General features: G+C 41.8%; 1 protein-coding gene across 5 annotated transcripts in view; it reads left to right on the top strand.

Annotated features, from left to right (window-relative positions):
- DHX57 (DEAH-box helicase 57) overlaps positions 1-11722 on the top strand; it is a 66333-nt gene extending 54611 nt beyond the window's left edge. For all 5 annotated transcript variants that reach the window (XM_005686520.3, XM_005686522.3, XM_005686521.3 and 2 more), the window contains 5 exons: positions 2786-2923; positions 3569-3643; positions 5677-5811; positions 9192-9392; positions 11009-11722. In XM_005686520.3, coding sequence (XP_005686577.1) covers positions 2786-2923; positions 3569-3643; positions 5677-5811; positions 9192-9392; positions 11009-11152 — 693 coding nt within the window. In that variant the 3' untranslated portion in view covers positions 11153-11722. The remainder of the gene's footprint in view (positions 1-2785; positions 2924-3568; positions 3644-5676; positions 5812-9191; positions 9393-11008) is intronic.

The following is a 13427-nucleotide window of genomic DNA, read 5'->3' as shown; positions in this document are numbered from 1 at the left end:
AGTGCCTAGAAGAGTACTTAGAACAAGTTGATGCCCAGTAAAATTCATTGAATGCATGAATGAATTTGTTTATTGACAGTGAAGTTCAGTTCAGTCGCTCAGTCGTGTCCGACTCTTTGCGACCCCATGAATTGCAGCACGCCAGGCCTCCCTGTCCATCACCATCTCCCGAAGTTCATTCAAACTCATGTCCATCGAGTCAGTGATGCCATCCAGGCATCTCATCCTCTGTCATCCCCTTCTCCTCCTGTCCCCAATCCCTCCCAGCATCAGAGTCTTTTCCAGTGAGCCAACTCTTTGCATGAGGTAGCCAAAGTACTGGAGTTTCAGCTTTAGCATCACTCCTTCCAAAGAAATCCCAGGGCTGATATCCTTCAGAATGGACTGGTTGGATCTCCTTGCAGTCCAAGGGACTCTCAAGAGTCTTCTCCAACACCACAGTTCAAAAGAGACCTCAAAACCATCCCAGTATTTGCCTTCCTCCTTCTCTGCCTTTAGGTGTACTACAAAGAGACCTTTGGAGAAGACAGAGGCTTTGGCTTTAATCTAAGTATAAGAAAAGCAGTGATTTTCAATCTTGGCCACACATTAGATTCACCTGAGGAAGCTTAAAAAAAATGCAAAATGCCCAAATTCCACCCCAGGCCAGTTACATCTGGATCTCTAGGGGTAGGGCCTGAGCATTTGTTTATTCTCCTTGTTGTGAATTCAACAAGTCATTCTCATATGCTGCAAGGGTTGAGAACCACTGGTCTAAAGGTATTTTACATGTAAAGCACAATAATAAATATTTCCTTGAGTCCTTAAGACTTTTAAGTGTAAAAGGTTTCCTTTAAATTATATATATATATATATATTTACTAAATTTGATCTTTTTCCTTTATTTAGATTAGATTATCAGGCTGTATTTAGATTTTTCAGTGATCTTTGAGGTTCATCCATTACTTCTTTTCGCTAAATTCCAGCTTAGAGCATAGAATTAGTTTTAATAAGATACCAATAAAAGCTTGTCATGAAATAGAACTCTGGGATATTTGAATCCCAGTTGTATTTTTGCCATGTTATCTATCTTTACTTGAGACAGTCCAAGAAAACACTTAAATTGTCATCAGAGACAGAGCCATTGCTTAGCTTTCCATTCCTTTGATTGGCGTCATCTGCTTCTGTGTTGTCTGATAGACAGCCAGTATTTGAACAGAAGCCAAAAACAGGTTTGTTTTCATTCTTGTGCTCAGCTACAGAATGAGTGTGTAAATCTAAACCACTTAATAGTATTCCTATTCCCAGGGGAAAATATGAGCCAGCAAGTCCACAGGGTAGGAGAAAGGGAGCGTTTCTGAGGTGGGTATTCTGCATCCATTGAGAGAGAACACCAACCACTTTAAGCTCAGAGAAGGCACTATAAGGACCCCAGCAGAAAGGAAGTAGGAAAAATGAACAGGGTCACAGCACCATGAGTTAGGGTTCCAATCACAATAAACTACATTTCTGGCTGTAAGCATTGCCAGAAAAAATCAGACCTTTGCAAAATCCAGTTAATTTTTTTTTAAACACCTGACCTGCCTCTTGAGAAACCTATATGCAGGTCAGGAAGCAACAGTTAAAACTGGACATGAAACAACAGACTGGTTCCAAATAGGAAAAGGAGTACGTCAAAGCTGTATATTGTCACCCTGCTTATTTAACTTATATGCAGAGTACATCATGAGAAATGCTGGGCTGGAAGAAGCACAAGCTGGAATCAAGATTGCCAGGAGAAATATCAATAACCTCATATATGCAGATGACACCACCCTTATGGCAGAAAGTGAAGAGGAAGTAAAAAGCCTCTTGATGAAAGTGAAAGAGGAGAGTGAAAAGGTTGGCTTAAAGCTCAACATTCAGAAAATGAAGATCATGGCATCTGGTCCCATCACTTCATGGGAAATAGATGGGGAAACAGTGGAAACAGTGTCAGACTTTATTTTCTTGGGCTCCAAAATCACTGCAGATGGTGACTGCAGCCGTGAAATTAAAAGACGCTTACTCCTTGGAAGAAAAGTTATGACCAACCTAGATAGCATATTGAAAAGCAGAGACATTACTTTGCCAACAAAGGTCCGTCTAGTCAAGGCTATGGTTTTTCCAGTGGTCATGTATGGATGTGAGAGCTGGACTGCGAAGAAGGCTGAGCGCTGAAGAATTGATGCTTTGAACTTGGAGAAGACTCCTGAGAGTCCCTTGGACTGCAAGGATATCCAACCAGTCCATTCTGAAGCAGATCAGCCGTGGGTGTTCTTTGGAGGGAATGATGCTAAAGCTGAAGCTCCAGTACTTTGGTCACCTCATGCGAAGAGTTGACTCATTGGAAAAGACTGATGCTGGGAGGGATTGGGGGCAGGAGGAGAAGGGGACGACAGAGGATGAGATGGCTGGATGGCATCATGGACTTGATGGACATGAGTTTGAATGAACTTCGGGAGATGGTGATGGACAGGGAGGCCTGGCGTGCTGCGATTCATGGGGTCACAAAGAGTCGGACACGACTGAGCGACTGAGCTGAACTGAACAATTAAATGATCTTTGGGTTTTCTGAAATTTGTGAATTTCTGTGTAACAGTTTTACTCTGTCTGCTGGTTTGTATAAGTGAAAACTGCCATTCTGGGAATGAACAGACAAGATATTCTTCATACTTGTCTGGTAAACCCATGAGTCCACTGTACACTAAATTAATTCATTTTAGTAGTCATTCTTGCCTTTGATGTGTCAGTGTCTCTGCTTAAAGACTTTCTCCACTTGTTTCAGGAAATGGCAAGCCTGAAACGACAGTTCACTGAACTGTTATCGGACATTGGCTTTGTTAAGGAGGGACTCCGAGCAAGGGAAATTGAGAAAAGGGCCCAAGGAGGAGGAGATGGTATATTGGATGCCACAGGAGAAGAGGTAAAGTGTGTGCAGGTAGCTCTTATTTTATTTCTCTTTAATGATCATATACTTAGTCTAGTATCTGAGGAATACCTGTAGGCCTTCTTCACTTAAGCCCTGGGAGCAATAGGTTAGTGGCAGTCTTGATTTCCTTCTTTCCACAAATGTCAACTAACACTCATAAAAACAAGGGTTTTTCTGTTTCTTGCTTTTGCTATTTTTGTTTTATTTACATAGATTTTTGGTGAGTCCATCAGAGATAAAACAGACTTTCCAATAATGTCTTCTTAATCAGACCAGCCTTTTTCAAACCAAGGATAGTTTTATATTTAACTATAGGAAGAACAATTCAAGATGAACCCGATGTCACTCTCAGTGCAGTTAATACTTTCTAGAAATTGTGAACATCTCACAAACCCGAATCTTTCTCTCCACTGATCCTTAGGAACACTGGCTTTATAACTGCTTTGCAGAGATCTTGAAAGTAATTGTGGGCTTCTTGGAATGGGTCCTATGTGAATGTAGTCTAGTAGATTGCTTTCTTAGAAATAATTTTTCACATGCTTTTAAGATGGAAGTCAAAAGAAATATAATAGTAAATTCTAAGGCACAGACAGAAATAGTCACATTATTTATGAGATTAACACTGTATTTCTCTCACAGGCAAACTCAAATGCTGAGAACCCCAAGCTGATATCAGCAATGCTGTGTGCTGCTCTGTATCCAAATGTAGTGCAGGTAACAGAATGTTTTCCTGGTCCTCCCACTTCTTGTTGGTTTGATTTGTAGCCAAGAGATGTAAGTTAAGACACTCACATTAAACATCTAAAGACACACACACACACAGCCTTTTAAACTTAGTTTATATTTCCAATCCTTCAATTCTCCAAATGTGTTTAGATATAGAATCTTAAAGAACACATTCATTATATAAAATAAGGTGCCTTTTTAATCCTTCTGACATGATATTCCAGAAATCAAAATGGGCATAAATGTCACTGTCAGCCAGTCTGTGCATAACTAACCTAGGCTTAGGTCGAAATTTGATTCTACTACAGCTCCCATTATGCCCTCTCAGTTCAGCTCAGCTCAGTCGCTCAGTCGTGTCCGACTCTTTGCGACCCCATGAATCGCAGCACGCCAGGCCTCCCTGTCCATCACCAACTCTCGGAGTCCACTCAGACTCACGTCCATCGAGTCAGTGATGCCATCCAGCCATCTCATCCTCGGTCGTCCCCTTCTCCTCCTGCCCCCAATCCCTCCCAGCATCAGGGTCTTTTCCAATGAGTCAGCTCTTCGCCTGAGGTGGCCAAAGGACTGGAGCTTCAGCTTCAGCATCATCATGCCTTCTACTCTTGGCTAAAATTAGATAAGAACAAAATCAAGTCAGTGCTTTGCCATGGGACATCTGTGATCTCTTCTGGAAACCGTACCTGAGTGGAGTGTTGGACTTGCGGTTTGATCATCTCGTCCCTGTCAACCTCAGAATGTGAATTTGTCAGCGTACTGAGCGCTTCTCGTAGCTGTTTGCTATATACTCAGCTGACATCTGTTGATTCTTTTATGGCTTAGTTTTGCTTAGTGCTTGCATGCTTTTGAAACCATTTCAGCTTCTCCAAATGATTTTTTTTTCAAGTAAAAGCAATGGAGACAATTGAAAAATCAGGGGTGGATGGGATGAATAAGCCCAACACAGAAGATTTTTAGGGCAGTAAAAATACTGTGCATGATACCATAACGATAGATACGTATCACACTTGTCCAAACCCTCGGAATATACAACATCAAGAGTGAACCCTCACGTAAACTGTGGGCTTTAGGTGATTGTGATTTGAAAATTTCTTTAATCCACCCTTTCTAGATAGCAGTTTCGTTTCTAAGGATTTATTATGAGAAAATAATTGCATATTTATGTAAAGATACAGCTAGGAGAATATTTGCAATTATAAACAGCACTAGAATGAATGGTCTAAAACGCCAATAATAGGGAATTTATTGGTTAAATTATTACATGTCATTACAGTGATCCTATATTAGTTTTGGTATATATTTTATATCATTTGTTTGTCTCCATTTCTATATTATGAAGATCTAATAGAAAACTAAAGTGTTTCTCAAATATTTTTATTTCTTAATCATGAGATTACAAGAGATTTTTCCTAGTATATATATATTTTTATTGAAGTATAGTTGATTAACAGTATTGTGTTAGTTTTAGGTGTAGAGCAGTGATTCAGTTATATATATTTTTTCAGACTATTTTCCATTATAGGTTCTTATAAGATATTGAATATTGTTCCCTGTGTTACACAGTACTGTTGCTTTCTACAGTAAATATGGGGGTATGTGTGTGCACATAAGCTTTTCAGTTGTTTCAAATGAAACAGTCTATTCATTCATAAAGGGTTTTTTTTTTTTGCTGTTTTGAAAAAGTCATTTGGAAGTATTGGACTGGTATGGGAGGTGTCAGCGGATTCCTGGCCAGTGTTGCCAGCAGGATCTCTTTTCCCGATACTCAGTGCACACCTGAAACATCAGTGTGGTTTCTCCCCCATGTGGCTGGTGTGTAGTATAGTCACCCAGGACTACTGCAGTTATATCCATACTTCTTCATGGTTAAAAAAAGAAAGCAAGCATGCTTATACTGCTTTCAAAAGGAAACAGAGAGAGGGAAGACGCAGCAAAGGCATTCAAACAAGATTTTGTGTCGGGGTATACCCTACAATGGAAATACATATATATATTTTTTGTTATAACTATGTATTGTTTAGGTGAAAAGCCCAGAGGGGAAATTTCAGAAGACCAGTACCGGAGCTGTCAGAATGCAGCCAAAATCAGATGAGTTGAAGTTTGTCACCAAGAACGATGGATATGTACACATTCACCCTTCATCGGTGAACTATCAGGTCAGGATGGCTGGGTAAACTTACAGTCAGGTTCCACATCCACAGATTCAGCCAACACAGATTGTGTAGTACTGTAGTATTAGCTACTGAAAAGATCCAAATCTAAGGGGACCCACATGGTTCAAAGCCTTTTTGTTCAAGGGTCAGCTGTTTTTACATGTGGCAGGTCCTGGGGTGAGAAACAGTCCCTTAATTCACCCAAACCTTGTTCTATCACTTGCTGTCCTTAGGTGCTGACTTGGGGAAGGTTGAATAAGCACAGATGTGCTAGAAATTGAACTATTAAGCCTGCTTTCAGATACAAAATTGTTTCTTTAAAGGTCGTGATGTAGTCCTTTGCCTCCATCTGTGCCTTAAGAGGCCTTGACCTATACTCTGATCCAGGCTTCTCAGCTCTCACTCTTCCATCAGCCTCTTGCTGGACGCCTTCTGCTCCCATCACTCCACTAAATTCATCAGAAGTCATGAATAACTGGCAAGTTGTCAAATCTTGGGAACAAATTTCCGGCTTCTCATCATTCTTGACTCATGTAGTATAAGACACTGCTGACCTCCCTACCTCTTGACACTATCTTTAATGTTATTTGCTTCTGAAATATCACTTCTGTTTCTCTGATCATCGCCTTCCAGCTCCTTTCCTAGATTCTCCTCCCTTGCTCTGAAAGCATGGTTCTGTCCCTGTCCTTACATTCTTACCGCAGGGCACATGGTCTTCCTGAACCACCAGAGCACACCATCGTAGTTCTCACTGCCACCTACGTTTTGACACAGACTCCAGATCTCTCTCATCCTTGGTTTCTTCTCTGAGTTCTTGCTGGAAATCACCATCTGGGTGCCTTCTTGTTGCCTCAAACTCAAAAGCTGGAAAACCAAACTCATTATCTCTGAATTCACTGCTCTCTGTTCCTTCTCTTGGTGAAATGGTACCAAATCAGAACCCCGGAGTCACATAAACCCTGCTTCTTTTCTCCTGATGCTAATCTAATTGGTCACCAGGTCCCAATAATTCCACCTTTTTGACATATCTCAGATTTGCCCACTTCTCCTGTCCCTGCTGCCATTTCCTCAGTTCAGACCCCAGACATCTGTCTCTTGCCTCAAGTACTAATCTTACGTCCGGTGCTTGCTCTCTAGCCCTTTGTACTACTGCTTCCAGAGTCACCTTTACAAAGCACATCTCTGAGCATGTCACGAGTGTTAGTCGCTCAGTCATGTCCACCTCTTTGCGGCCTCTTGGACCACAGGCTCTTAGCCCACCAGGCCCCTCCGTCCATGGGATTCTCCAGGCAAGAGTACTGGAGTGGGCTGCCATTCCCTTCTCCAGGGGTCTTTTGAACCCCAGGTCTCCTGCACTGCAAGCAGATTCTTTACTGTCTGAGTCACCAGGGAAGCCCACCTTTACAAAACATACCTTTGTTCGTGTCATACCGTCGTTTAAAACTCTTCATTTGTGGAGTCGCTTTGTATGTGGAGCCTACTGTAAACTCTCCTATAACCTTTCACATGTAGCCCCTTCTTAGACCACCGCCCCAGCTCCCTCTCTGTCACGCTCCAGGCCACACCAGACGACCGGCAGTATCTCCCAGTGCCGTGACGCAGGACGCACTGTTCTCTGTGCCTGGACTGGCACTCTCATTCCCCAGCAGGCTCCTGCCTGGCCTTCAAGCCCAGTGCTCCTCTCCAGGGTGCCCCTTACCCCTGCCGCACCGCTGTACAGCATGCGTTTTGCTGCTGCTGCGTTTACCGCATTCTCTTACGGTTTATGGTATGTCTCATTCATAGACTTTTGAAATTCCTGAAGATAGGAATTGAATTTTATTCATTTCCACATTCTCAACGTCTAGCACAGTGCCTCGCCAGCATGAAGGCAGATGTTCAACAAAGCTTCATCTCGATAAAGAGATGGAGGAAAAGAGAATGAAGAGAGTTTGAAGTGTGAGGGCTGGTCAGCCCCTAGAACTACTAAGTGAAGTGTCAACAAAGCCTGAAAAACATCTCCTTAAGCTCAGAAGAATCTGAGGACTGGGAGATCATCTGCCCTCTCCACTGCATGTGTACTTAGCAAACAGGCGCCCAAGTTATCTCCACTCCTCTCCTGAGTTTACCATGACATTTCTGCAGTAAATCTAAGTCATCCGTGCATCCAGTCAGTACCTGCCACCGTCTGTGTGCCAGGCACTGTTGTAGGCCATGGAGGACAGCAGATGAGCTAGGGAGACACGGTCTCTGCCCTCAGGGAGCTTAGGTTCCAGAGGGAAAGACAGGCAAGAAATAAGTAAACAATCTCAGGTGAACAACAGATGTTAGAAAATAAAACCATAAGAGATTGAGAGTGACAGGAGAGGGTTTTTTGGGTTTTTTTTTAACTATAGTTGAAATTAACACAGTGTTGTAAATCAGGTATATAGCTTCAGATTCATTTCTGTTATACATATATTGACTATAGTTCCCTGTGCTATACAGTAAATCCTTGTTATCTTTTATAAACAGTGGAATCTATTAATCTCGTATTCCTAATTTACCCCTCCCCTTCCCAAGAGGGGCTGTTTTACATAGTGTGGTAAGGAAGAACTCCAAGGAGAAAAAATTGGACAGGTCCTAACTAAAGTAAAGGGCAAGTTATGCAAGTATCTAAAAAGAAAACCTTCTAAGCTGGGGAAATAAGTGCAAAGACCATGAGATGAGGGCACATTTGGTGTGTTCCGGCAAATGCAGGAAGGCAACCAGTGCAAACGAGGGGGAAGGTCAGGGGCGGTGGTGACAGAAGAGTTGCGATATGCAGGCAGGAATCAGGTCGTGTGGGACCTTGTAATCCACAGTAAAGATCTGAGATTTTATCCTTGGGAAATCTCTGGAGGGTTTTGAGCCCTAACTGGTTTTTAAAAGATCACTGTGGCCACTGTATGGAAAAGAAACTGAGGATGCAAAGGGGCAAGTACATAGGAAGCCGCTGCAGTGGTCTGTATGAGACGATGGTTTGTACGAGGTGTAGCTGTAGAAGTGGAGGGGCTATGTCAGTTCATTGTGCATTTTGAAAATAGAACCATCAGGACTTAGTGATGATAGAGAGAGAGAGAGAAAGCAATCAAGGATGCTTCCAAATGTGGGCTTGAGCAACTAGGTGAATGGGAGTCTCACTTACTGAGCTAGTGAACCCGACAAGCATGGGAAAATGGAAAGTTCCCTTGAATGTAAGTCCAAGATACTTGTTAGCTGTCCAGGTGCAGACATCCAATAGGCAGCTGCAAGTACAAGGCTAGAGCTCAGGGGAAGGTACAGGCTGAAGGTCATCTGGGGAGTCACTGGACAGGTGACAGGTAAATCCCTGGGACTGGTGGGATTCTGCTTATGTCGCCAGTGACATCACTGTCATGTTCCAGGTCAGACACTTTGACAGCCCCTACCTGGTGTACCACGAGAAGATCAAAACTAGTCGTGTGTTCATCCGAGACTGCAGCATGGTGTCTGTGTACCCACTGGTCTTGTTTGGAGGAGGCCAAGTGAATGTGCAGCTCCAAAAGGGAGAGTTTGTTGTTTCCCTGGATGATGGTTGGATCCGCTTTGCAGCTGCTTCCCATCAGGTAAGGGATAAGGGGCTCTGATAATATGAAATACAGGGCATTCCTTCAGGGAACAAGGACAAGAGAGCTGTGTTAGAGTGAATGACGCGTGTGCAGGGGACACTGAGCAAGACTGAGGCTGAAGTAAGGCCAGGGGTGGAGCTGTAGTAAGAGCTGAAGAAGTGCACTGGGAGGGAAAGCCCAGGACAGAAGCTGTGAGTGAGGTATTGGAGCTTTCTGTTATAGAAATATGGATTCAGAGAAAACATAGGTGAGCAGAAGTAAAAATTACCCTGATTCTACAGCCACCATTAAAAAAATAATAAAGATAATGGGTCTAAATGTTTTTATTCTCAGGTCTCAAATCATTCAGTATATGGAGTCTCTAGAAAACATTTAAGGGAGAGTATATTCAAGAAAAGATTTTAACATTTGCATCCGTTGGAAATCTTCTAATGTTCTATTGCAGGGGGCAGAAACACCAATTCAAACATTACAGTGAAATACACCAATGAATTCCCTTTAAAGTCTAAAGCAGCACTGTCTAGGAGAAATATATGTGGCACATACCTAAGAATTTTTCTAGTAGCCACATTTAAAAAAAATAAATAGATGAAATTAATTTAATGTATTTTATATAGCACAATTTTAATATATTTTATATAGCATAAAACATTTAAAAGTTTTAATTGTATCATGTAATCAGTATAAAAAATTGAGATTTTTATATTCTTTTTCATACTTAGTCTTCAAAATCTGGTGTGTATTTTATAGTCAGAGTACATCTCAGTTAAGACCAGGCTCATTTCATGTGTCATGAGATTAGCCACACGGGACAGTACAGGTCAGGAGGGCCAGGCAGGGTTGGTTTGATTGAACTGCTTAATGACAAAAGCCTGGCTGGCCCCTGGTATAGGATGGCTATAGCTCCTGCATGTCCAGGCAGCACATATGGCCCCAAAGTGGAGACAGACGCTGCTTTCCTGAAGGCACACCTCTTCTTCTAAACCGGTTCCTGTCACTGAAGAATGTCATGGCCTCTAAGGCCTGGATCCCCTGAACCGTTCACTCTGGTGCATGGCATGAGCCGATTAGATCAGAGTGGCTACTCCAAGGTTGCCACACAGTGGAGGAAGAGCCAGACAGATGTTGGCAAGACGTCCACAGTGCCACATCAGCACAAGCAATGTGCTGTGCTCCCACCCCACCTCCTCACCAATCAAAGCATAAAAATTCCAGAGTTAAAGAGATTTTTTGGTTTAATGTCTGCCATTTTTAATTCTCCATTTTCCTGCTTCTCCTCTCAGAGCTAATTGTAAAAGTTGGTCAAGCTTTAACATGCAGAACACTGCATAAAAGCTGTTTCTGGATTTAATCTTTTCTTTAAATGAAATGTGACAGAGGAGCTTTTTTATAATGGTCCCAGTTAGTACACTACAGAGCGGTATGTTCCTATAATTGCATCAAGAAACTTTAGAAGCACTTTTAGAGGGAAGAAAAAAAAGCATTTCGTTCTCCCCCCAGGGAATTAATAGCAGAGACCTAGAACAATGGGCATCACAACTGGAGAATTCCCTTTAACCACCTTTCCTCCCCTGGTGGTCCAAGCACTGCTTACATCGCAACTTTCATTTTAGGTGGCTGAATTAGTAAAGGAACTTCGTTGTGAACTTGACCAGCTCCTCCAGGATAAGATAAAAAACCCAAGCATAGATCTGTGCACCTGTCCTCGAGGGTCACGGATCATCAGCATGATTGTGAAACTTGTCACCACACAGTAAAGACCTGTCGCGGAGAGCGCTCCCTCCTCACCCGCTTGCTCAGCTGGGAACCGATAGCAGGCGCTTCTACATCCAGCTGCAGCACGTGGGGCTGCCCTGGGGAAGGAGCCCAGGGTAGGCTCTGCTGCATCAGCTGTGGCCACACACACCTTTAGGGACGTTTTCCAGACTGAGTGTTGCTAACCAAGCAGTGGGCACTCCTGCCTGGCACAGTTTGGAGTGTCAGTGTGAGACAGCTTAAAAACCAACCTGCCTGTTTTTTTTTTTTTTTTCCTCTCTGACTGCCCCTGGAATGAATGAAGTTCATCTGATAACACAAAAGTGAACGTTTAATACAGTGGTTTTAATCTCTATTTTTTTCCTGCTTTTTATTAGAGTGAGATGAGGGGCATGAGGAGAAATACCAGTTGTTTTTTTGTCATAAAAGCTCAACTGAGAGAAATCAGAACAGAGAAGGGAAAAAAATCATGTGAGCAAGAAAAATTAAAACTTCATTTTCAGCCATAGGCATTATGTAAACTTCATTTGTGAGGGGTTTATTTTTACTCATTAAAATTCAGCTTAAAAAAAGTTGAGTTCTTATTTGTTATTAAAATGTGAGCTGGTTTTATCAGTAACACTCTTATTCTTAAAAGCAGAACAACCTGGGTGTTTTCATCCTCTTTTGGGTTTTCCATTTATGAGTCTTACTCTGTCTTTTGAACTCGCCCGGATCTAAGGGCCACATTTCACATTACCCGAAGGGGAATTTTAATGGTATTCTCAGAACATAGTTGGCATGGTTCAGGTTCATGGAGAAAGCTGCCATGCTAGTGTCAAATTTACAGCCATAACAATACCTTCTATGAGAGTGCTTATTTTCAGTCACCACTTAGGTTAATGCGGCACTCACATTTTGGAAAAAACATGAATACATTTACCTTGGCTAGATAGTTTTCAGTGTCCAAGAAGAATTTCAGAAAAATGGGTGGAAGACGTATTCTTGTATGTGTAGCCCTCAGGTAGAGAGTTTCCCACTACAGATAGAATTCACACTAACTCAACAAAAGCACCTCAGTGAAGGATGTTCACCTTTCAAGCTATTAAAGTTTCCAGGAAACCTCCTAGACTGTTCAGATGGTCACATATATCAGTGGTCCCCAACCTTTTTGGCATTAGGGACCAGTTTGATGGAAGACAATTTTTCCACAGACTCGAGTAGAGGGGAATGGTTTGGGGATGATTCAAGCGTATCAGCCCCATCTTAAGTCATCAGGCATTAAATCCCAGAGGTTAGGGGCCCTGGCATATATGATATCACTTATGTATAATCTAAAAAAAAATAAGTGATTCAAACTTATTTACAAAACAGAAATAGACTCACAGGCATAGAAAACTTATGGTTATCAAAGGGTATAGCAGGGTGGGAGGTAGAGAGATGGGAAAGAAATCAGGAGTTTGGGATTAACGTAAATACTACTATGTATAAAGTAGGTTAACAAGGAACTGCTGTATGGCACAGGGAACTATAGTCAATATCTTGTAATGAAAAAGTATATTCAATATATGTATAACTGAATCACTTTGCTGTACATTTGAAACATTTTAAATTAACTATATCAATAAAAAAAAGCAAACACATAAATCCTATCAATCTGTAGATGTGCCATACTGAAAAAGTTTGGAATGCCTTGACTGAAGGCATTCATAAGAAAATCCTCACCCCAAACTAAATTTCTTAAGCTCATCATTGCAATTTTGAAATAAATGAAATTGGATTCTTTCTTTGTGATTCAAGTCAGAATGCAGTAGTATTTCAAGGTGAAACTGGATTTCCAAGCACTAATAAGATGGTCAGCTTTTAACATTAATTTTATGGAGAAGTCTGTAAATGATTTCTCAGATATTTGTTTTACAGGAATCTAGTTAGGGAACAATATTAAATGAAGTTCTCGCTACAAAATTAGCCCACACTGCTGTTTTGTCCAACATGTAACTGGGATGTTCTCAGGAAATGAAAATAATTCAACACTTAGGGAGGTGGTCAGGTTGATAAAACATTAGCTTGGTCTTCTTCCTTCTGGAGTTCCATATCTGAATGTTACAACTCAAACTCCCTGACAAGTAATGAACTTTAGTCTGTCCCCATTCTGTTACCTGAGCAGTTTACTGTATCAAAGCATGCAGACTCTGGATCCGTAGGCACGAAAATTTTTTCTATTTCTAGGCAGTGGTCTGAATGTGTCCCTGAGAGGTTGTCATAAAATAAGACCTTATGAAAGTGAGATAGGCTGGG

This window comes from Capra hircus, chromosome 11, assembly GCF_001704415.2.
Source record: "Capra hircus breed San Clemente chromosome 11, ASM170441v1, whole genome shotgun sequence".
NCBI classification, from domain to species: Eukaryota; Metazoa; Chordata; class Mammalia; order Artiodactyla; family Bovidae; genus Capra; species Capra hircus.
This window is presented reverse-complemented; position numbering and strand designations above follow the sequence as displayed.